Genomic DNA, 23,379 nt, shown 5'->3' with positions numbered 1-23,379 from the left:
TCCTTGAACTCTGAAAGCAGTTGGGGATCAGGAAGATAAGGAACTAGATGCCCAATGGCAGAAGCTCTCCAGGGGAGTCCCCATTGCTAAACACAGTTCCCCCTGCACCCTAGGAAACTGCCTTTCCTGCCTTAGCTGGATGCCAGGGTAATGCAGGGTTTCCTTCTTCTGTAGAACTCTCCTAAAGGACCTGTGTTAGGTAGATAAGCTGCCTGGAGCTAGCCTAGCTGGAGAGCAGCTCAACAAGAATACCCTTGTTTCCAAGCATCTCTGTTGCACAGGCATCCAGCGCCAATTCCTGTCCAAGCCTCTCCCCAGGGCCCTGGCAGGAGATCCAGCACATTTGGAAGCAGCTCGCCACCTGCCAGAGCTGTAGGTCCTAGATGTCCAGCAGTTATAGTGCCCAAGGTCACCCCAGGCTCACAAGTCACTTTGTCCATAGTCCTAAAGGAGGAATAGCTTGCTCATTAGTGCCTGCAGGAGGCTCTAAGGTAGCCATCTTGCACCCTGGAGTACTTCCTGGCAATGGGAGGCTGGTCAAGGTCAGGGCACCATTAATGGAGCCTTGACTGTGGTGAGGCATCTCAGAGCCAGCTGGCCTTGCTGCTTCTGGCTCCACATTGAGCCTTAATCCTATCTCCATATTTGACCCTATGCAAACCCGATGTATGCCCCTTCTACTTCTGTGGTATCCTCAGGTCAGGGACCTCATGAAACACATCCCTGTAGCCTGAAGCCAGCCCAGACCAACCATAGGAATTGTATGCAGAACAGGTGTGCACCTGTGCACAGATCACACCAACATCCCACAGGCCCAGAGCCCAAGCCCTGGCCTCAGGCACCATCTACTTCTCTCACCCAAGCCAGAGCCCTCACTCAGTGGATTTCACTAACTGTTTAGGTACCACCAGGTAATGAATTATCCCTACATTTGTTCCCTAAGGAGACAAGCTGGACCAGGTATCCTCACGCCAGATGTGTTGAGAAGAAAACGTGCTCTACCTGTCAGAGGAGGGAGCTCCTCCCAGAGGCCATGCTGCTCAGAAACTTCTCTCTTCCCACACTAGTTCCCAGTCGCAGTCTGACTCATGCCCAAGTCTTAGCAGGCCAAAGGCCAAGTAGGGCTTTACCATGCCCTTCCTGGAGCTCAACCTCCATGGAAAGCATCTGGAATAGACTTAGAATCTCAGACCTGGCCAGCTGGAGAAGTCCAAACAGGCTCCAGGCCACCCAGGAGTCAGCACTGGAGTTAGACCAGAGAGCAGGCTTCTTGTCCCTGCCTTCCAGGACCACAGTCTAACCACTGTTAGGCTTGGGGAGCACATCCCTCCACCCCACTGATGCTTCTGTTCTTGGAGAATTCTAAGCACCTGTGGGGCAACCAGCACTGCCCAAGTGCAAAGGGCTTCTTGAGACTCCCCAACAACCACAGGGTCACCTCCTCCTCTCCATGTCCACAGCCCTACCCCAGCCCCTTACCCCTTCCCAACCTCACTCCTTATGCTCCAACAGAGGCAACTGGTCATCACCAGACACTTCATTTTTTTTTTTTTTTTTTTTTTGCGGTACACGGGCCTCTCACTGCTGTGGCCTCTCTTGCTGTGGAGCACAGGCTCCCAACGCGCAGGCTCAGCGGCCATAGATCACGGGCCCAGCCGCCCCGTGGCATGTGGGATCTTCCCAGACTGGGGCACGAACCCGTGTGCCCTGCATCGGCAGGCGGACCCTCAACCACTGCGCCACCAGGGAAGCCCCAGACACTTCATTTTTTTTTCTATGAAATTACATATATCTGTGTGTCTGTGTTCAGATTAAAATGTAAACTTTTGTAGGTAGTTTTTAAAGTAATTGGGATCATACTGTACATATTACCCTGAAACTTTCTTTTCACTTAACACTTTTATTAGGGCTCTTCCTATATCAGACACACAATGCTTCTTAGTTTGATGACTTCTTTTTGCTCTTGGTTTATGTAGTGAGTTCTCTAGTGACAAATATTCAAGCTATTTCAAGTTTTCACTGTTATAAACAATACTGTAATGATGCTCTTAAACAGCTCCTCTTGTGCCCACATCAGAGGATCTCTCTGGGGGAGATTCCTGGAAGTAGACTGTACATTCTCATCTCCTCCTTCCAACATGGGACAACCATAGGGTCTCACCTTTCACCCTCAAGAAGCATACTAGTATATTTTCCTGTACAAAGGGTGGTTCCCTTTTCAGGAAGAATCTTGGGGCCAGCTATGAGCATCATGGTGTATACCGTACTGCACTGCTATAGACCAAGCAGACACTACCGTCTCTCCGGAACATCCTCCATCCTCTCATCATCTGAATTGCCATCTATATTTAGGTCCATCTCCAGGCTCTTTTAAAGAAACTCTCTTGACCATTACCCCTCACAGGCTCCAAGACAGTTTGTTTTACCTTGACCATCCCATCTATGCTTAAGGACTTGTCTTCCTAAATGGGCCTAGATCCCTAGAAGACAGGGTCTTGACCTGGAACTCCCTGCCCTAAGACAGAGCCTTGTTTGTATAGGTGCTTGTAAAATGCTTGCTATTGCTAATAAAATCAAGTTACCTCCAGTATGGCTATGAACTCATCAGTAAATGCATGGGAAGGGTCTCTGTAAGGCTGCCACGTGGGAGGGGGGTGCTTTGTTTTATGAGAAACCCTGGGAAAAGTAGAAAGGGTTTTTCTTACACTGTTCAACTTGATTTGGAGCCAGTGCCTTTGGTTCTTGGCGGTTTTTGGATTGGGCCAGACCCCTCAGCTCCGAGTGGGGTGTCTCACACTTTGACTCTGGTCAAGCTGGCCCCTGACTTGGCTGGAGTTACTGCCTGCTGCCAGTTTCTGGGGAGGTGTTTGGAGGCCCCAGGGATCTTCTTTGCCTTCTGCCATCTGTGGCCACTGGGCTGGGGCTGAGAGTCTGAGAACGGACAGGTGGCCTGGCTGGCACATCATCTAGACATCTCCTGGGGCTGGTCAATACCATCTCTAAACCAGCTGGCAAAGGCTCCAGAGGGGTTCCTCTCCCCAGCATGCATTTGTAGCACCACAGAAAAAGCCAAGGCTGGATCTTGCCAGGTCAGTGTCTTCAGCCACAGGCACAGCCCTGGGCAGCTTTTCTTTCTGTTCCAAACCCCAACTGCAGCCCCTGTTTAGAGCCTAGGAGGCAGAAGCTGCTGAATTTGTCCTCTCTTGGATGCCAAACTATGTGCTTTGCACAGGGCTTGACACAGAATAGGCAGCCAGGAAATATGTACTGAATGGCCAACAAAATGAATGTTCACCCTCCCTTAGGGGAGGCCACCTAATGCCACTGACTAGATGTGGGAGGGTAAGGACTGGATTCCAGAAACAGAGGAGACAGAAGAAAGTGTGAGTGAACCTCACTTATATCTATGCAATCTTCCCAGATTTCACTTTTTCTCTTCAGGATTCCCAGGAATTCTCCAGGGACTCTAATGTCAGGTTAAGTGTTGTGATCCACTTTTCCTAACCCTCTAAACCTGTGCTGCTTCGAGCGTGATCCATGGACCAGCAGCATCAGCATTATTTGGGAACTTGTTAGAGATGCAGAATCGCAGGCCCCACCCCAGACCTAAAGAATCAGAATCTGCATTTGAACAAGATCCCAGGTGATTTATGTGCAGGTTATGATTGGACAAGCGCTGCCTTAAGCAGCTAGTGAGTGAACATAGGACTTCTCACCTGGCACAGAGGTTGGCTGCTAGAGAGCATGGCTAACTACATCTGGGCTTCCGCCTACCTTAATGACTCAGACAAATTATTGAGTCAGATATTTTCTGTCTTTCCAGTCCATGAATACTGTCTAGAACATAGTAGGCACTCAATAAATATTTGATAAACAAAGGTTGAATAATTATCACGCTATTTTCTCAATTTAGCGTGCTTCCAGTATGCTGGACCGCTGCTTCTGGACATAAATTGCAGGTTATTAGAAAGATTTTTTTTGACTCCAATAAGAACCCCAGGAGGAATGGCTGTTATCAAATGAGCAATTAGTGAAATGCCAGGCCAATTCTTGGTACCATGTGGGTAAGTTCTAAGTGTTTTAAAAAGTGTGGTTCAAGGCCAACAGCATCAAGCATGACTAGGTGCTTGTTAAAAATGCAGATCCTCAGGCCCTGCCCCAGACCTGCCCATTGAGACCCTTTAGGGATGAGGACCCCAAATCTACATTTTTAACAAGCATCCCAGGCACACTAAAGTTTGGAAATTATTGCATCCTTAATTTACAGAAGAGGAAATTAAGGAAACTGATTTGTGCAAAGTCACAGAGCTGGTGAATGGTGGAGACAGGACCAAATCCACACCCGCCTGAATCTGGCGTCCAGTTTTAACCATATTGTCTGTTATACTGGAAAAACTGATGCCCAGGCTGACTGTGTGTAGTTAGCCACATATATCACTTTGTGTGTATTTCATGTGTCCACAAAGTTTGCTAGATTGGGAACTCTTAGGAAATCTTGGAAGGCAGTGCATGTGTTTTATTTCTCTCAGTATCTGTAGCATCCATTACCATGCCTGGCAACTGGAACGTCCTCAACAAAAGTCGTTTCAATTGCATTTCTACACATATATAATTATCCATTTCTACAATCATGTATATATAGATTACCTCTCATTTTCAGGTGTTATCTTGGAATAAGCTATAACAACTATAAATATTTCTGCTGTCTTCACTGATTCAAACTTGTGCTCATGCCACTCTGTGGACACAGCTCTTGTCAAGAGCACCAGTGGCCTCCACGTGGCTGAACCTAATGATCAATTGTCAGTCCTTATCTTACCTGACGCCTTTGTAGCTTTGGACATAGGGCTTTCCTCCCTCCTGAAACTCTCTTCACTTGGCTCCAGGATATTCCTTCTATCTCTCTGAATGCTGTCGCTCCTTTTTTCACTTTTTTTTTCAATTTTTTTTAGTGTGGGAAAATACACATAACATAGATTTTACTATCTTAACCTTTTCTAAGTGTACAGTTCAGTGATATTAAGCACATTCACATTATTGTGCAACCATCACCACCATCCATCTCCAGGGCTCTTTCATCTTGTAAAATTGAAACTCTGTATCCATTAAACAATAACTCCCCATTTTCCCCTTTCCCCAGCCCCTGGCAACCACCATTCTACTTTCTGTCTCTATGAATTTCACTACTCTAGATATCTCGTACAAGTGGAATCATACAGCATTTGTGTTTTTGCGACTGGCTTATTTCACTCAGCATAAGGACCTCAAGGTCCACCCACGTTGTAGCCTATTGCAGAATTTCCTTCCTTTTTATTTTACTTATTTTACTATTTTTTAAAATTTTATTTGTTTTTGGCTGCGTTGGGTCCTCGTTGCTGCGTGCGGGCTCTCTCTAGTTGCGGCGAGAGGGGCCTACTCTTCATTGCGGTGCGCGGGTTTCTCACTGCGGTGGCTTCTCCTGTTGCGGAGCACGGGCTCTAGACGCGCAGGCTTCAGTAGTTGTGGATCGCAGGCTCCAGAGCGCAGGCTCAGCAGTTGTGGCGCACAGGCCTAGTTGCTCCACAGCATGTGGGATCTTCCCGGACCAGGGCTCGACCCCGTGTCCCCTGCATTGGCAGGCAGATTCCCAACCACTGAACCACCGGGGAAGCCCCCTTCCTTTTTAAACTTTTTTTTTTTTTTTTTGTGGTACGTGGGCCTCCCACTGCTGCGGCCTCTCCCGTCGCGGAGCACAGGCTCCGGACGCGCAGGCCCAGCGGCCATGGCCCACGGGCCCAGCGGCATGCGGGATCCCCCTGGAACGGGGCACGAACCCACGTCCCCTGCATCGGCAGGCGGACTCCCAACCATTGCGCCACCAGGGAAGCCCCCTCCTTCCTTTTTAAATTTGAAAAATATTCCATTCTGTATATATACCACATTTTGCTTATCCATTCATCCATCAGTGGACACTGGGTTCTTTCCACATTTTAGCTATTGTGAATAACGCTCTGTGAACACGAGAGTACAAATACTTGTTCAAGACCCTGCTTTCAATTCTTTTGCGTGCATACCAGAAATGGAATTGCTGGATCGTATAGTAATTCTATTTTTAATTTTTTGAGGAACGGCCATACTGTTTTCTACAGTGGCTGTACTATTTTACATTCCCATCCACAGTGTACAATCATTCTAATTTCTCCACATCCTTGCCAACACTTGTTATTTTCTGTTTTGTTTTTTTTTTATTAATAGGAGCCATCCTAGTGGGTGTAAAGCAGTACCTCAGTGTAGCATTTCCTTAATGATCAGTGATGTTGAGCATCTTTTCTTGTGCTTATTGGTCATTTGTATCCCTTCTTTGGAGAAACACCTGGATACTTCTTTTTTAACACCATCTTGCTGATTCTTCTTCATCTTCCAGACCTCTTAACCTTGCAGTGCCCAAGGTTGCCATCCTTGGACCTCTTCTCTTTCTACACCCACTTCCTTGGTGATCTCAAACAGCCCTATAGCTTTAAATACCATCCACCTGCTGAAGAGTCTCAAATGGTATCTTCCCCAGACCTCGTCCCCGGGCTAAGGCTGCCATTTCTAGCTGCCTACAGGATGGCTGCATCTAGATACCTAATATGCATCTCAAGCTTAACATGTCTAATGCTGAGCTCCTTATTCTTCCCCCAAACCTACTCCTTCCACAGTTTCCCCCATCTAGGTTAATGGCAGCTCCCTCTTTGCATTGGTTCAAGGCAAAAACTCTTATTGTCATCTTTGACTTCTTGTTTTCTCACACCCCATCAACAAATCCTGTCAGAGCTATCTTCAAAATATATACAGAACTTGGCCACTTCTGCTGCTACTACTCTAGTCCAAGTTAACCTCATCTCCCACCTGTTTTATTGTTATGACCTCCTAACTGATCTTCCTGCTTCAGCCTTTCCCCTTCAGTTTGTCCTTCATCTGGCAGCAGAGTGACCTGCAAAACCCAGTGTCCGAACATGTCATTCTTCTGCTCAAAACCCTCCATATTGTCCCTAGCAAAAGCCAAATTCTTAACAATGCCCTATATAATCTCTTCCTTGTACGTGTACATATTAAGTACATTCCTGCCTCAAGGTTTTTGCACTCACTGGTCTCTGTGTAGACAGGGGTTCTTAACCTTTATTTCATGCTATGGACCCCTTTGGCAGCCTGTGATGCCTGTGGACTCCTGAGTATAACATCTTTAAATCCATAAAATAAGCTTCATAAATTATAAAGAAGACCAACTATACTGAAATACAACTCTCAAAATATTTTTAAAATGTGTAATATAGTAATGCATGTGTGTCTTATTAATTCATTAAACTACAAGAGCTAGCAGCCTAAGTTTGAAGTAGTGATGAGTGTCATGATATTTGCAACAACTATAATGTGATATGAAAATATCTGTGATTTCTACTGGCAACAATGTCACGGGTGCTGCTAATATCACTGTGATTTGCTGTCTGCATTCATAATCAAAGAACACGCCAAATTTTAACTAGTGAAAATTAAAATATAGTTTTTGTTTCCTGTCTAAGGTTGAGACCCCCTGAATTCTATACTCAGACCTCTGGAGGGAGGTGTCTATGACTCCAGGTTAAGAATCCCTAGCTTAGAATGCTCTTCCTCCATAAACTCTCACAGTTCATTCCTTCACCTCCTTTTACTCAAAAGCCACCTTCTCAGCCAGCTCTTCCCTGAGGACTCTATTTAAATTGCATCCTCACATTCCCTATCCCCCTTTCTACTTAAATTTTCTCCACAGCACTTACTCACCTTCAAATATAATATTTTTTTAACTTTTTAAAAAATCGTGTATTTCCTTTAACTAGAAAGTGAGTTGCATGAGAATACGCATTTTTGTCTGTCATGTTTGTGCTGTGTTCCTAGCACCCAGAACGATGCCTGGAATACAGAAGGCACTCAATAAATATTTGTTGAAAACGATGAATGATTACATCTCCAAGGACACCATGTTTCTTCTCTTTTTTTTTTTTTTCTGTAAAAAGTTAATGAATGATTTGTGAAATTTTTAAGAAGGATTAAGGAGTTATAATTAGCTTTAATGCTATCATTCTATTTACATTTCCAAGGTTAACCTTAAACAGTAGCAGAGAGCTGTGGGAAGTCAAGGATTCTGATGGAGCGCCCAATCCTAAACAAGAAGTGTCTTCCAAGGACTCTTTAGGTGATCTGGATCGTACCCAAACTCAGGGGAGCACCTCAGAAACAAAGTGCTGCTCATAAAATTCTTTCTTGCCAATATAGCGATCAGGCTCCCATCCCTGATCAAACCAACAATACTAATACTTTTTATTTCTGGCAGTGTGGTAAAACGGAAAACACATAGGTCCTGGGGTCTGCTGGACTAGGTGCCAGTTCTGTCACCACTCGCTAGCTGTGTGACTGTTGGTAAGTTGCTAAACCTTTCTGAATAGGTAGCATGGTTTTTGTGAGGATGAAATGGGATGACTAACAGTCCACAGCACAGAGCAGGTGCCCTATAGATGGTCATCCACTCCCTCTTCCTCCTCTAGGTCATTTTATAACTGCTTGCCATGGGATCCTGATGGCTAAGAGGAGGAGCCTGTCCAGTCCTCTCCTGCATGTAAACCCTCTGCAACTAGACCCAACAAGAGCAGTCCCCTTGAACTGGGCCACTGTAAATTGGTACCTCCACTCTCACCTCATATGTGTGGCTACCATCTGGATCTTGACCATGGAGGCCACAATCATTTACAGTTTTTTCTCCTGGCCTTCCCTTTTGCCCACACTGGGAGATCTTGTGTATGTCCCTCAGTTTCTCAGTGCTAAGAGCTTTCAGGGAGTGTATTCACACCCTTCCAAAATGTAGGCACCAGGAAAAAGTGCTAATGTGCACTGCGTACTCTGAGCCAGGCCCTGCTGTACACATATAGTGTGTATATGTGTGTGTGTGTATACACACACACACACACACACACACATACACACACACAGGGCCTCAGGAAGCCTCCAACTACCCCATTCTACGAAGGAGGAAAAAGAGACCCAGAGATGAATTCACTTGCCTACATGAAGCAGCCTCTGAACTGCAGAGCCAGGATTAGAGCCCAGGTATTTAACCATTTTGTTACCTGCTCACAACCTGCAACATCTGTTTCTAGGCACTGAGCTTGAGGTTGGGAAAATCCTACCAACCGACCACTAAATGCTAGAACAGGTCTAATTGGGAGATACCTAGACCCTCAGTCTTGCCAGACAAGCCTCCCCAGACTTTGTGAATGAAGGCCAAGGAAATGTTACAGTGACTCTCTTTGAGCTCGTATTTCTTTCCTGTTGCAAAAGTGCTTATTTCAGCATCCATCATCTCCCTCTGTTGTGTAGACAATCCGCCCTGTCAGAGGATTTGTGCTGTTATTATGAGTTTGTTTATTATTAGATTTATTTCTCCTATAAGGAAATGTGTTCACAACATTCCACCGGGGAATCTTAATTGTCACATAAATGTCATCTTATGTAAATTGAATATTTATCTTTCCACAGAAGGGGTGGAGGGGAAAGAAAGAATAAACAAACTTCAGTCTTGGAGAGGGAAGGTGGTTTCTGTCCCAGTTCACAGCTCACCCACGTGCCTTCAAAGCCAAAGGTGAGGTGAAGAAATTATTGGATCATCTTTGAGGGGCAGCCAAAAAGGAGGGGGAAGAAAAAGTTGGCAATGATGCTTTGAGGATATTGGGCCAGGCTCCCAGGTCTCCCCCCCCAAACCCCGCCTGAGACCAGACCACCCCCTCCCTAGCTGGGAGCATCTGAGAAGGCTGCAGCTTGCCCCGCACTTCTCCCCATCCAGAAGGCCAGCCCTACTCCTTCCTCGAGAGAAGGTGAGCACGGCGGGCGCAGCGGGTTGGGTGGGTGTGGCCCGCGGCTCCGGGAACGGACCCAAGGCCCCGCCACCGCCCGAGAGCCGCCCGACAGCCCGCCTGCCTGGCGAGCGCAAGCTCTTCTTCCAGAAACTGCGAGGATCCCAGCGCACTGTTTGTGCACCACAAGGTCAAGTCGGGAAGTGGAGCCGGAGGAGGAGGGGCGAGGAGGCGAAGGGTGGGGAGAGGGGCGCCCCGCTTCCTCGCCAAGTGCCAATCCTTGGAAGTTGCCCCTTGGTTTTTAACCCTTTAGGGGGACTGGGAAGGACGAGCAAGGGGGAGGTGGCCACCCCGGGGCAAACTCCTACCGGGCCCAGGACGTGCAGCCACCCACCCACCCATCACTGCGTTCCCTACCCCCCGGAAATGCGGGGCAGAGCTGGGCGCCAGGAGGCACTCGGGCGGGGGGAGGGGGCGACGAACCCGAGAGGGACCCTCTCTACGGACCGCCCCTCCTTCTTGAGGTCGCCCACAATTTCAAGTTTCCCCCGCCCGGCATGTTAGTTTCCATCTGCTGTGGGTGGGGGAGGAGAGCCGCGCCCCCTCCCCCAGACTCGCGCGCGCCCCTCCCCTCCGCTCCTGCCAGCACTTTCTGCTCACTTCTGGCGCTGCGAAACGCCACGCGATTTATTCGTTTCGCATTTTAAAACCAGCGATTCAGGATCAGGGCCTAGAGCGAGGGTCTTCCAGCGCTGGAACCCCGGGAGGCGGGGTGCTCAGTGCAAACCTCGTTCCCTCCGCGAGTGTCGCCTTCAGGCTGTTATTTGCAAAGAAACGTCTTTTTGACGCAGGGAGAAATGGCAAATTTTAAGTACGTCATTAATATGGCGCCAAAAGATTTTTTTAAGTATAAGCTTGCTTTTTTTTTTTTTTTTAAGGTTGCGGGGGGCGCCGCCCGGGTCTGGGGCGCGAAGGGGGCGGGGTGTGAGCAGAAAGTGTGAGTGAGAGAGTGGAGGGGCGGGGTATGTGTGTGAGTGTGTGAAGTGTGAGCAGACCTGATGGGACTTGCACGGGCGCAGCCGCCGCTTGGGCCCGGCCCTGGGGACAGGGCGGGCTGGGGGCGCCCCAGAGCCCGTGGGGAGTCCAGGCCCGAGGTGCAGGCAAGAGGGCGGTCCGGCAGGGTACCCTCCCCCCGGAGGCCTGCAACGCTACCTGAACCCGCAGCTGAAGCCAAACAACTGGGCGGGGGGGTGGAGGGGCGAGGCGGGGGGTGTCAGGAGTGGAAATCCGAGTGAATAAGAAAAAAGTGGCTACTCCCCCTCCCTCGCTCCTCCCGCCCGCCCCCACCCCACCCCCACCCCAACACATTTTTTTTTTTCTAAAGAGATCACAAGGAAGTCTTGGTTTAAAAAGAAACAGAAACATACACAGGGGGGTTGGTGAATGGTGCCGACCGCGGCCATCGCAGTTGGAGGCTATTTGGGGGGGGGGGGCGGTTAGAAGCGTCCATGGAGTTACTTTGCACCCACTCCTAGCGGCAAGGGCTTAGGTCTGGCGGGCTGACAGTCCCCGGCCGGGTGCGGTGCCGGGGACCCCACGGGCCCGGCCGCCTCCCTCGCCACGACCCCGGATGGATGCGCGCCCCCCGCCCGCCCGCGCCGGCCCCAGGAGCTCCGGGTTTCAGGAGCATCCTTCCCACGCCGGCCCCAGCCGCGGCGCGTAGCCGGGGGTAGCGGCCCTCGGAAGGGCACCGCGGAGCAAGGTAAGATCCAGCCCCCGGCGACTGGCCCTGCGCATCTCCACGGCGTTATTTTGTGTTTTTGCAACAGATCTCCAGCGCTCCTCGCTCCCTCGCGCTCTCTCTCTCTCTCTCTTGCTCGCTCGCTCCCTCTCTCTCCTGCTGGCTGCTTGTTCTAGGAGGCCGGCGCGGGGGGGGGGGGGGGGGTGCCGATGCACAGCACAGGGGAGAGAGATTGCGCATGTTGGTCAGTCGTGTTTTAAAGAGTACATTGCGGGGAGGCTGAGAGGGGCGCATGCAACAACAACTTTTGGAAGGGTGAGCTTGGCGACCTTCTTTATTAATGACTGCGGCAAAGCGCCCCCGGGCCGGGGAGGGGGCGCGGGCGGGCGGGGGCGCGCCGGGGCTGCAACTTGCCCCGCGGGCTCTGGCAGGGCGGAGGGGCTGCGGCGGGAGACCTGTGCGGAGAGGAGGTCGCGCGGCCAGGGACGTGGGTTCGGAGGACCCGGGGCTATCTGCCCTCCTGTCTCCCCGAGTTTATTTTGTTGATACGCAGCACGTCCGGGCGCCGAACCGGGCTGAGCCGGTGCACATGACCCTGCGCTGGGCTCACGTGCAGCCGGTCCGGTCCCAGACACCTTCCGGGGGCCACCGCCTCCGCCCTGTCGCCCCCTCTCCGGGCTGGGTGCACGCGGGCTCTGCACGCGGGGGCAGCATGCTCAGCTCCCGGACGCGGAGGCTCTGCACAAATTAAGCACAGTTTTTTGGAGGGGCGGGGGATACCCTTTCCAGGTGAGTATGGAGGGTGCGCAGCCCCAGCGCGGGGGGCGCGGGCTGGGGGTCGGGGGCAGCCCCCCCTCCAGGGCTGCGCGGGAGTCCAGCGGGGGAGAAGCGCTGGGAGTGGAAATGTACCGGCGGCGGCCGGAGCGGCGGGTGCGCGCCCGCGGGGCGACGGCAGGGGGCGTGGCCCTTGTTTACCTTCTTCCAAGTCTGCCGGTTCGCGTCCCGCTCTGGGGACGGTTCTGCAGTCCCCTGCCGTCCGCCTCCACCCCTGAGCCCTGGGTAGTACCGGGAAGATGTAGGCAAGCGGCGGCCCGAGCCTGGGACTTACACACCTGACTCCCACATGAGTGACATTGCAGCCCCCGCCCCCACCAAGCACCGCTGCAGTCCCTCTCCCGGATCCCCGGCCCCGCCCCGCCCCCGGCAGAGGCATCTTCCCGGCCTCACCTCCTTCCTCCCTCTCCCCTCTCTCCCTCCCTCCTTCCCACCCACTCGCCTGCGCCTGCGGAGCCGCTCCTGCCCGCCTCCTCCCCGCCTGGGTGCAGACTTGTGGCTCCCTCCGGTCCATTCCCGCTTATCCCTGGGCCCTGAGACACCCTCTTCTTCAGGCCAAGGGATGAGAGGGGGTCAGCTTGATGACTCGTAGCTTTAATGTCAGAAAAGGGGAATGTCTGCGAGACAAGCAGGAAGCCTTCGCTATAGCTTCTAGAGGCCCAGGACACCCACCCTCCCTACACACACACCATCCCCACACATACAGCTGCCACCCCCCAAGGGGCTCGGCCGCCCTCACCCGCTACGCCTAAGCCCTTTCTCCAGCCCCGGGGGCCAAGGCCACCTCCCGGCGCCACCCCCGGCCCGAACCGCTTCTTGCCCTTCCTTCGACTGGGCCGGAGCCCCCCGCAGCCACCTCCGGCTCCTCCTCCCGGCTCCCGCGGTCAGAATCACGCCGGCGCGCCTCCAGCCTGCTGTCCCCCGGACTGCCTTTAGGGGCAGGCTGGAGGCGCGCGCCACCCCCTCCCAATCCCCTTAACCTTTGCTGCCGGCCGGGACATTTTTCCTTAGCACCTTGAACGCAGATCTCCTGCCCTGGGCTACTGGGAACGGGAAGGGCTGTGTTTCCCTTTTCTCGGTGCCAAGGGCAGGAAGGATCCGGCGCCTCTGGTCTCTGCAGACTCCCAAACCTTGCCCCGCGCTTAACATTCTCTCCCACTCCTTTACCCCACCCCCACCCCCACCGCCCCCACCTACCGCGGGATTCCAAGACACAAAGTTTCATATAGGGTCTGAGTTTGTAGGGTGTCATCAGGAGGCGTCATGTTTGCACTCCGAGCTGAGGAGCTGAGTGGGCACGACTGACCTGCCACCTTGCCTTTGTTGCAAGGGGGAGGAGCCCTGAGCTTTGAGTCCAGACAAGCTGTGAGGATGTCCCTTTAACTTATGTTTGCAAACTGAGTCCTGGGTCTGGGTGGTGGTAGGGCTGCCTGGCCCCTCCTGCCAGGGTGGCATTAACTCCCTCCCTTCACTGGTAAAATTCCCAGTAGGACATTTGGCAGAAGAGCTGGGCAGGGAGCTGCCAACCAGGCCTGGCCCTGTCTCCTGGGTTCCCAGGGTGCTGGCTTGTCCCCTACCCTGACTTCTTCTCCCACCTTAGGGCCCCAAGTGAAGGCACCATCCCTCCCATCCCATCTTCCTCAGGCGGGTTGGGACTCGCAAAGTGATCTAACAAGAAGGGAAGGAAAATAACAACAGAGTAACTGTAAGAGGAAGGAATGAGTAATAAAGCCGACCCAGGCAGGGAGGAGGGCTTTTATGTTTAAGAGATGCTATTTGCTTTTTAGGTCACAGGCTGCAAAAACAGTCTTTGATCCGAAGTGGGCGAATAATTTATTGAGAAAGTTTGCATGGTAGGGGAAAAAAGGGATGTTTGTTTGATCTGGAGGCCTCTCAGTTGTCCCAAGTACTGTTGGCTGTTGTTTAGAGTGGAAAAGCATTTGGTTCCACAGCAAATGCCTCACCGAGGGAAGTCCTCACCCCAGGCAGCAAGACTTGCAGTGAATGTTGGTTTTGAAATTGTTTAGCCAAGGGTCTCCCCAGCACTTTTGGAGTTGAAGTGTTTAAGGATAGAGTTGTTTGGGCTCGGGATGCAGCAAATGCGTCCAGAACATTTCCCATCCAACAGGCTTTTCCTTTCCCTAAATTGCCTGGCTAAACAGCCAATAACACTGATCCAAGAGGCTGTCAGAAATCTCCACTTAGCTTTCGTTGACAGGTGAGGTGGGACTGCTGGTCCCCAGCCCCCAAGTCCTTCCAGAATCATGAGATTAGGCTTTTGACACTGATTTCCACATCCTCAAGGTTGGGGGCAAGGTATTTTGGTTAATCAGTGTTCCAGTTAACAGGGAGGTACTTGTCTTATACCCAAGACCCAAGTCAGAGGCTTCCAGTCCAAATTCTTAACAGCTCATCCAGCAGGCTCTTCGTGGGCCTCACAGTTTTCCCTTTAGGTTCTCCAAGGGGAGGCCAAGTCAGAGTTATGAGGAGGGGGGTACCCCTTGCTTGCCCTGTCCTCCACATAGGACCCTCACTATGTGTCTCAAAGATGAGGAACCCAGGGGCTTCCTTGGTGGCGCAGTGGTTGAGAGTCCGCCTGCCGATGCAGGGGACACGGGTTCGTGACCCGGTCCGGGAAGATCCCACATGCAGCGGAGCAGCTAGGCCCGTGAGCCATGGCCGCTGAGGCTGCGCGTCCGGAGCCTGGGCTCCGCAACGGGAGAGGCCACAACAGTGAGAGGCCCGCGTACGGCAAAAAACCAAAAAAAAAAGATGAGGAACCCAGGAAGATTCTCAGAAAACCTATAGGAATCTGGAATACCCCAGCCATACCTGGGAGTTGTAGGTCTGTGCCCTGTACACTGTACCCCCTGGGGGGGGAGGGGGGCAAGGTGCGCTATTTGGAGCCAGACAGTCTAGGTTTGAATGCTAGCTTTGCAGTCACCAGCTGTTTTAATTGCTCAGTGCCTCAGTTTCTTCATCTGCAATTGGGGTTAATAACAGTACCTGCCTCATGGTGGGTGTGTGGATTAAGCGATATATTGCACAAAGAAGACTATGCACAAAGCCAGGCATGTGGTAAGCACTTGATTAGTATTAGCCATTCTTACTGTTATTATGAATGACCTGGATAGGACCCAAATGCAGCTGACCTTTGATCTCTCCCCTTTAGGCTAGGCCAGAGAGCCAGCTCCCTTCTCTGAAGAAGGGATCAGAAGGACCCTGCAGTTGCCAATGGGCAGCCATCCATGGGAGCGAGTGGACTGAGCTTTGCCCTCTCTGAGGTGGAGGGTAGGGTGCGAAGGTGCTGAAGGACAAAGTAGACAAAGCCCCTTTCTGTCTCCCAGGATCCCCTTGGTATGTCCCCAGAACTGGGTCTGGAGGGTGGGTGTGGACAGTGTGTTCTAGGGGAGCTGGGTGCCCCCTGGGACACTTGGAATTGCAGGTGGGCAATGATGGGTGTTGGAGGAGGGTTAGGCTCCCCCGTGATTGGAGAAGTAAGTTTGAGCATCTGTGTGTACCAAATCATTTTTGTCATGGCAGTTACTGTCCCTGAGAAGGCATCAAAGTTAATGAGAGATAGGAAAGAGTGGGGCTCTGACCCCCGTTTAAAATGGTTTAAGAGTGTGCAGCTCTTGTTTTCTGAATGTCTGGCCTTCCCGACACAAGCAGGCTCTGAGGACAGGTTTTCCAGCCGAAATATGATTAAATTGTATTAGCATCTTATTACATACACGCCTTAGTGGTCTGCCTCAGACAGGGAGAGTTTTTGTTTCTCTTCGGAAGATTGTGTCTGGAATGGTAAATTGCCTGCTTGAAAGCCTCCCCACCCCCCTTTTTTTAAGGAGGAAGACGAAATCCTGCTGCGAATGGTGGCAGGCTGGGTAGGCCTGGTGGCCCCCAGAGAGGAGAGGCCAGAGGCCAGGTTGGGGTGTTTTAACTGCCTAGGGAGCTGCTGCAGTAGCAGGCCTGAAAGGCCCACTGTTTCCAGGGTCAGCTGGAAGGGCGTTAATGGAGGCCCAGGGTGTTTATTTGAGTTTATTTGTGGAGAGGTCTTTAAAAGGGGGCTGGCATTGGGCATTGGTGTTTCAAGTCCAGACCCGAGGCCCCCACTAAGACCAATGGCTAGTGTTGCCAAGAAAACATCTACCACCAAATTGCTGCCCTATTACTGAGTTGACATTGATCGTTAGCCAGGAGCCCAACCAAATACAGCCTCCTGGAAAATGTGTGAGGTTAAGACAGGGAAGGCGGGCTATGCAAACGGGATGAAATCTTGGGCCGGGGTGTTTGCTCCCGCAAGCTGCGAGCAGGCCAGCTGGGCTGTGTGGTCCCACACTTCTAGAGGGAGGCGACAAGAACACACTCGGCACTCCATGTGTACCAAGTCCCTGTTATGTGCTGGGGCGCCAGCAGGGATCCAAACAGTTGCACTTTTTACTCTCGTGGAACGTATATTCCCAAGGAGAAGGACATTCAACAAGTAGCTCAACAAACACAAATTGTGATGGGTGCTCTGAAGAAGCTGACTGATTGGGTGGTGGGCTTTCTGTAGATAAGGCAGCTGGCATAGACCTCTGTGACGTTTAAGCCGAAACTTGAAGGATGAAAAGTCAGACGTGCCTAGGCTGCGTAGACCATTCCAGGCAGAGAGCACACCTGTGCACAGGTCTTGACTCATGGACTGTTTGGTTTGTTTCGGGAAATGAAAGGAGGCCAGTTTGGCTGGGAAGTGGTGGGGATGGGGGCGGTGGTCAGTATGTGGTAGGCAGGGGTAAGATCACGTAGGGTCTTATGGTCAGAAGCTTGAGTTTTGCCCTTTGAGCAGCAGGAAACCTTTGAAAGATTTTAAATAGGGCATGACATGATCTGATTTATGCTTTTTGAAGATCATTGTGGCTGCTGTGTGGATCTTGGATTATGAGGGAGCCATAGCGGAAGTTGGAAGATGAATGAGTCCCGCAAGAGATGAGACTGGCTTGGACCAGTATGGTAGCAGTAGAGATAGGGGAAATGTGGGTGGATTCTCACTGTATCCTGGAGGGAGCGCCCACTGGACTTGCAAGCGTTGGCGGTGGGGCGGAGGAGGCTGTGGGCTGCTGCTCATTGAGGGAACTCAAAGAGAGGACCCGAAGGAGAGCCGTGTGTGTCTCCGTGCTGGGGATGGTGTAGGAGTGCAAGTGCACTGGTGGCAATGGCAGGAAATGGGGACACTTTCTTTCCCAGAGTCTTCTCTGTAGGTAAGATTTCAGGAGCACTTTCTGCCCCTAAAAGCAAGTGCCTTGTGACCCTGAGGTATTTTCCCAGAGCAGACCTTGCTTTGGGAGAGGTTGGGGGAGGCAGTGGAAAAGGAGAACCAGAGGCCAAGACCGTGTCTTGGCACTCCCATCCCCCACCTGCATGTATAGCCCTGGGTTTCAGCTTTGGTAAAAGAGTCCTCCCTGTCTCCTTTGCTGGGTTGGAGAGGGCCTTCATGGGGCAAAAGGCTATGCCGCAGGGGGAGCCCAGGCCTCATCTGGGGCTTCATTAACCACTGACAGTAGAGGCTCACCTGAGGCAGGGAGGCCTTTGGAACAGACTTGGTTCAAAGGAAGGAAGCAAAGCAGTGATTTCCCGCTGAAGCCTAGTTATTATTCCAGTTAAGCCACCGCAGAATCTGCTCCCTTAATAACACCCTGCTAAGGAGGACTCTGGGGTGTTTCACGGAGGGCAGGTTGGACGGGCGGCTGGCTGAGGGTGGGTGCAGGTCTGCACGCCGACGGGGCACTCTGGTCCTAGGCAGTGAGAAGGTCATTGGCAGTCAAGAGGTCCTGTTGTAGGGGACCTTGCTTACTGTACAGGCTCACTGCCTCGCTGAGGAGGCCTTCAGGTGGGCACTGGTTAGGAGGACTGTCCACCTGGCCCGAGTCCGCTGTGGAATTAAGAACCAGCACTCATACGGAGTGCCAGCCACCGTGCTAAGGGCTTTATACTGCTCTCATTTACTCACCAGCTGATTCTGGCCCACAGATGTGTTTAGTTTGGCCCTCTCAAAGTGTTTTAAAAATCTGAATCAGTTGCCAACATTTTAAGTTCAGGAGATTTATGTAAAATTCCAGATCCAGTTTGTGTCCTTTGGGAGGTGTGTCTTTTCCAAGGTCCCTGGTCTAGTGAGGGGTGCAGGTAGGATTTGAACTTGGCCTCCCTGAATCCAGTGCTCCTGCTTTATATGCTATGAGAGAGCCTGGCTTGCAAGTGCCGCTTTTCTGGAAATGAAGAGCAATGCAATTCATGTAGAGGATTGCAGGAGAAAACAGGTGGGTGCACTTAGAGCACCTCTCCCCCTGCTCCTGCTCTACCTGTGAAAGGGCTGGGTTGGCAAGATGTAGGCTAGAGTCAAGAGTTCTGTTAAAGTCACCTCATCACACTCAGACCCCGGAGGATAGCAAGGATGGGCAGCTGTGGGTGGTGGAGCATTATTGCCCCATTCAGTGTATGACCTGAGCCACTGGGCTGCCTGCACTCTACTGCACAGAGGCAGGGTAGCCTAAAGGTCAAGAACATGGTCTCCTGAGTCAGACCTCTTACGAGCACTGTGATCTTGGGCAAGTCACTTAACCTCTGAGCTTCATTTTCCTCAGCTGCAAAAGGGAAGCAGCCATCAGGCCCACCAGCACCAAAGGGCTGTTCTGAGGCCTCAGTGAGCTCCCTGTGTACCAGGACGCACCCCCTCCCCAAGCAATGCGTGCTTAGCAGTTTTAGCTCTTGTTCCTGCCTCCTTGGCGTCCATGCTACCACCAGGCATCCCTCCATACCCCCACACCCTCTAGAGAGCACTTTGCCTGCACCTTTGGAGCTGGGCAGCAAGCAGTGCTAGTGAACCTTCCTGTCATCCTGATCCTGCTACTGGGGACACAGGGGTGGAGAGGAGCTCCTGGCTAAGGTCAAGTATGAGGCAGGAGGGTACTTCTGAATAGCTCAGAGTTCTGGGTAGTCACACCCCACCTTAGAGAGCCGATGCTCCCTGGTCTCTGCAGGGCCACAGTCAAATAAGGTGACCCCCAGGCTTGGGCATGAGCAGACTTGGGATGACAGCAGGTGGCAAATGGGATTCCGAGTGGGGGTGGGGAGCCTGGCTGGCCTGCAGCTGGGACGGGCAGCGGGGCTTTTTCCCTACTGACACTGGCTCCTTGTCCTTTGCTGTGGACAGTGAGGCAGCCCAGGGTCTAGACTGACAGGAACACGGTGGAAAGCACTCTGGGCCCTGAGCCTCAGGTCTCTTCTCACGTTAGGACTCGGCCACTGACTAGCTGTGAGACCCGGGGCAGGTTAACAAGCCACTCAGTGTGCTCCCCTCCAAGAGGGGACAAGAGCAGGCTCTGCCACCCAGGACTCTGCAGGATTAGAGGAAATAGTGGGTGGGAAAGCACTTCCAAGAGGCAGGAGCTGACAAGAGCACAAAGGCAGCTCAGTGTGGGCTCAGGGATCAGACCACGTGGATTCAAATCCCAGTTCAGCCAGTTACTAGCAGGACAAGGCACTGAGCCTCCTCTGTAAAAGAAGCTAATAGCTCACAGCTCCGCAGGTTGTTAGGACCTGAGAGAACACAGGTAGGGGAAAGAGCTCAGTATGGAAGAGCTGCCCTTCCTACCTCGAAGTTAAATACTGTAGTGGAGAGAAAGTTGGTTTTTTCTTTTATCTGCAGAAGGACATTGAGGGGAGGGAGGGCAGCCCAGCCCAGCCCATTCACCCTGGGCCTGGTGTGGCTCAGGGACCCAGCTTGCAGCCTCCCTGCCCCCACCCCATTTCCACACAGCCTCTGGCTGCCGCTCTCAGTATGTGCCCTCAGTGCTGTCTGGACTGGCTTGTCCCTCAACTCCGATAACCTGATCCTCCTGGAAGAGTCAGTCTTGTTTCCTGTGCCCTCCCTCCTCAGCACCCAGCAGGGTACCACTTGTAACTTGCAGGTGAGAGTGGATTCTTCGGTGGGCCTGAGTTTCCTTGAGTGGAAGCTGGCAGTGGGCAGGTCCTGGTCTCTGTTCATTCTGGGGCTGCTGACCCCCCTTGCCCTCCCTCGTCTTTGACCAGACTCTCTGTTGTCTGAGGCTCTGGGCTCAGGAGGTGGGAGATGCCGCCCCCTCTCCCAGCCCCAGGGCCCATGTAGGTGGGCGGGGAGAGGGCGAGGCTGGTGAGGAGAAGGCTAGGGCACCACCTTGTTCTCGGTCTTTCTCTGCAGTGGGGTGAGTGTGGGGAGGAAGGTTATTGGGCAATTTTCTGAGAGACTGAGGATTTCCCAAGCCGCCTGTGAGTATAATGGGGCCTACCTTTCATTGCAGATGGAAGAGAAGAGGCGAAAGTACTCCATCAGCAGCGACAACTCTGACACCACCGACAGTAAGGCCTTCCATCTGGGGCTCCTACCGGGAAAGTGTTTGCATAATTATCAGGCCCAGATCGGGGGACACTGCCCCATGGTCTCAATGTTGATGAAAGCATAAATCAGGCCAGATCCCTCTGCTCCTAAGAAAATCCCCACACCACTATGGCCTCCAGGGCCTTGCTGTCCTCTTTACTCTACTCCCCTTTACCCTCTAGCTCTCAGCCCCATGTGTTTTGCTCTGGTTGGAACAGATCAACTCCCCTCTGGGCCTTTGCCTGTGCTGTTCTTGGCTGCTAGGAACACACCCCTCTCCCTCTGGCCCTGCCGTTGAGTCAGGGCCCTGTAGAAGTGTCCACACAACAGATAAAAAACCTGTCACTCTTCATTATAGTGACCTGATAAGTATCATTTCCTAACCAAGTGTCATTTCCTTATTAAGGTAAGCTCCTTGATAAGAGGGGTCATGTCTTGCTGACTGCTGTATCCAGCTAGATCGGGCACATAATAGGTGATCAGTAAATATTTGCGGAAAAAATTAATGAAGGAGTCTGACCTTCATGGGATCTTGGCAACAGAACCTCAGGGTAGACTTGTGTGGGGGCTGGGTGTGCCAGCCCTGGATATGGGGGGGGCACTGTTACAGAGAAAATGGGGCTTAGGGAGCCCCTTCTGAAATACGGAGGCGAAAAGGGAGGTTTGTGTCAGGTGAGGGCTTTTTTCTGGTACTAGAAGGCAGCTCTTCTTAGATGCCCTAAGAATCTGGGCCTGCATGAGCCAGTCGGAGCAAAGAGTTCCATTCTGCCCTGTGTAGGAGAGACACTCTGCCAGGAAGATCCCACTTAGCGGTGTCCTCTGGTGAAAGCCCAGGCTGAGGAAGAGCCTGCGCTGCCAGGGAGGCCGGGCCTGGAGCCCTGCAACTGTAGACCTTAGTTTGTTCACGTACGTGGTGAGCAACTGGGATTGGGGAGATCTCCAAGGCCCCTTAGAGCTCCCGGAGTTCTCTAATCCCCCGGAGCCTGAGGACACATGCACTAGAATGAGAAATCAGGTCCCAGCCCCTTCTCTCCCTCCAGGTTTCACTCAGTGTCCTTTGGGGTCTGTTTACTCAGCTTGGCTCTGGTGTCTGACCTGGCCCGCTGTTCCTCCCTGCAGCAGTAGATCACAGCGTCCGGCCCTTTGTGGCTGCAGTCACGCTGCCTGTGGCCTGTTTCAGTAGAGCCAAGAAGAACTGCATCCTCTGTTTCTAACTTTATTTCAGGCAAAGGAACCCTTGAGGGCCAGGCGCCCGCAAGGGAGAGCATCTGGGCAGCTGAGCCCTGTTTCTGCATTGGAGTTGGGCCAGGCTGAGGCATCCTCCCTTTTCACCAGTCCCCACCACTACCCATCCGTAGCTGCTGCTCCTTTGACCCGTAGGAGTGGGGGCCAACCTGAGTGTAGTCCAGCGAGGGCCTCTAGACCCTAGTGATATAATAGGTAATCTTAATCAAGGCAGCGCTGTGTGCCAGGGACTGTGCCAAGACTTTACAGGCGTGATATCATTTAATTCTCACAACAACTCTTTGAAGATAGTTATTCTCTGCCCCCATTTTATAGAAAAGCAAGCTGAGGCTCAGAGAGACTAAGTCATTCGTCCAGGGTGAGGAGCTAGTAAGCGGCTGAGCCAGGGCTCAAGGTTAGTCTGTGGGCCTACTTTAGAGCAGCAATCTTCCCACTACCTTGTCTCGCCTCTGCACACCCACTGGGCATCATCCCAGAGTGTCTGATCAGCAGTGGGGGTGGAGAGTGGCCACAGAAGGCTTATTATAGCCTCCTTCACCAAGGAGGAAGCAGAGGACCAGAGAGGGCAAGGGATTTGTCATGGATCACACAGGAAGCTCATACCGAGTCCTTGTCCAAACTGCCTTTCACCTCCCAGGCGTCTTCTGGCTGGTGGGTAGAGGAGGCATCATGTCCCCATTCATTGTTGGAAAGGCCCAGAGCAGGGACAGTCCACCAGGTGCTCACAGAGGTCTCCGCCTCCTGAACATTCAAGCCAGAGCTTTCCTGACAGACCTCCTTTCCTTGGACATGGGTGGGTGGTGTTCCTGGCCTTCCAGGGGCCCCTCATGGGCTGTGCTCTCTCTGCAGGTCACGCTACATCTGCATCAAGATGCTCCAAACTGCCCAGCAGCACCAAATCAGGCTGGCCCCGGCAGAACGAAAAGAAACCCTCAGAGGTGGGTAGTGACAGGTATCCTGGAGAAAGATGAAACAGAGGTGGAAAGGAGAGGGAGGGATGTATGGGGGAAGTGCAGGTATATGGGGTGGAGAGGATTCCTGGCAGAGGGTGCAGTCATTGCAGAACAAGACCAGTATGGCTGAGTAGAGTGGATGGGAGGAAGGGGTGGGGGAGCCAGTTCTCATAACCTTGTAGGTTGTTGTAAAGATGTTCCTATTGATCTGAGTGAGAGGAGAAGCCTTTCAAGGATCATAAGCAGGGTAATTATATAGTCTGCTGTTTTAATGAAAGGTCCCACTGGCTGCTGTGAGGAGAAGGGAATATGAGGGGCAAGGGTGGGAGTGGGGAGGATTCTTTGGCAGTGGTCCAGGAGAGAAATGATGGT

At 52.3% G+C, this 23,379-nt stretch overlaps 1 protein-coding gene and 1 long non-coding RNA gene across 16 annotated transcripts in view; one reads left to right on the top strand and one right to left on the bottom strand.

Annotated features, from left to right (window-relative positions):
- The first annotated feature begins 9,607 nt into the window (after positions 1 to 9,607).
- The window catches only part of JADE2 (jade family PHD finger 2), a 51,997-nt gene continuing 38,225 nt past the window's right edge, over positions 9,608 to 23,379 (top strand). For 2 of the 15 annotated variants that reach the window (XM_027097368.1, XM_027097442.1), the window contains exons 1-3: positions 11,611 to 11,898; positions 20,733 to 20,790; positions 22,904 to 22,992. In XM_027097368.1, the coding sequence (XP_026953169.1) occupies positions 20,733 to 20,790; positions 22,904 to 22,992 (147 nt within the window). In that variant the 5' untranslated portion in view covers positions 11,611 to 11,898. The other 13 variants (XM_027097433.1, XM_027097417.1, XM_027097331.1 and 10 more) reach the window with 12 other exon arrangements.
- On the bottom strand, positions 12,205 to 13,330 carry LOC113615243 (uncharacterized). The gene is made up of 3 exons (XR_003430934.1): positions 13,157 to 13,330; positions 12,559 to 13,034; positions 12,205 to 12,321 (listed from the first exon to the last, which is right to left on the bottom strand). It is a non-coding gene; the product is annotated as an uncharacterized LOC113615243 (long non-coding RNA).

The sequence above is a fragment of the Aethalodelphis obliquidens genome, unplaced genomic scaffold, assembly GCF_003676395.1.
Source record: "Aethalodelphis obliquidens isolate GAN/ISIS:26980383/991018 unplaced genomic scaffold, ASM367639v1 scaffold4, whole genome shotgun sequence".
NCBI classification, from domain to species: Eukaryota; Metazoa; Chordata; class Mammalia; order Artiodactyla; family Delphinidae; genus Aethalodelphis; species Aethalodelphis obliquidens.
This window is presented reverse-complemented; position numbering and strand designations above follow the sequence as displayed.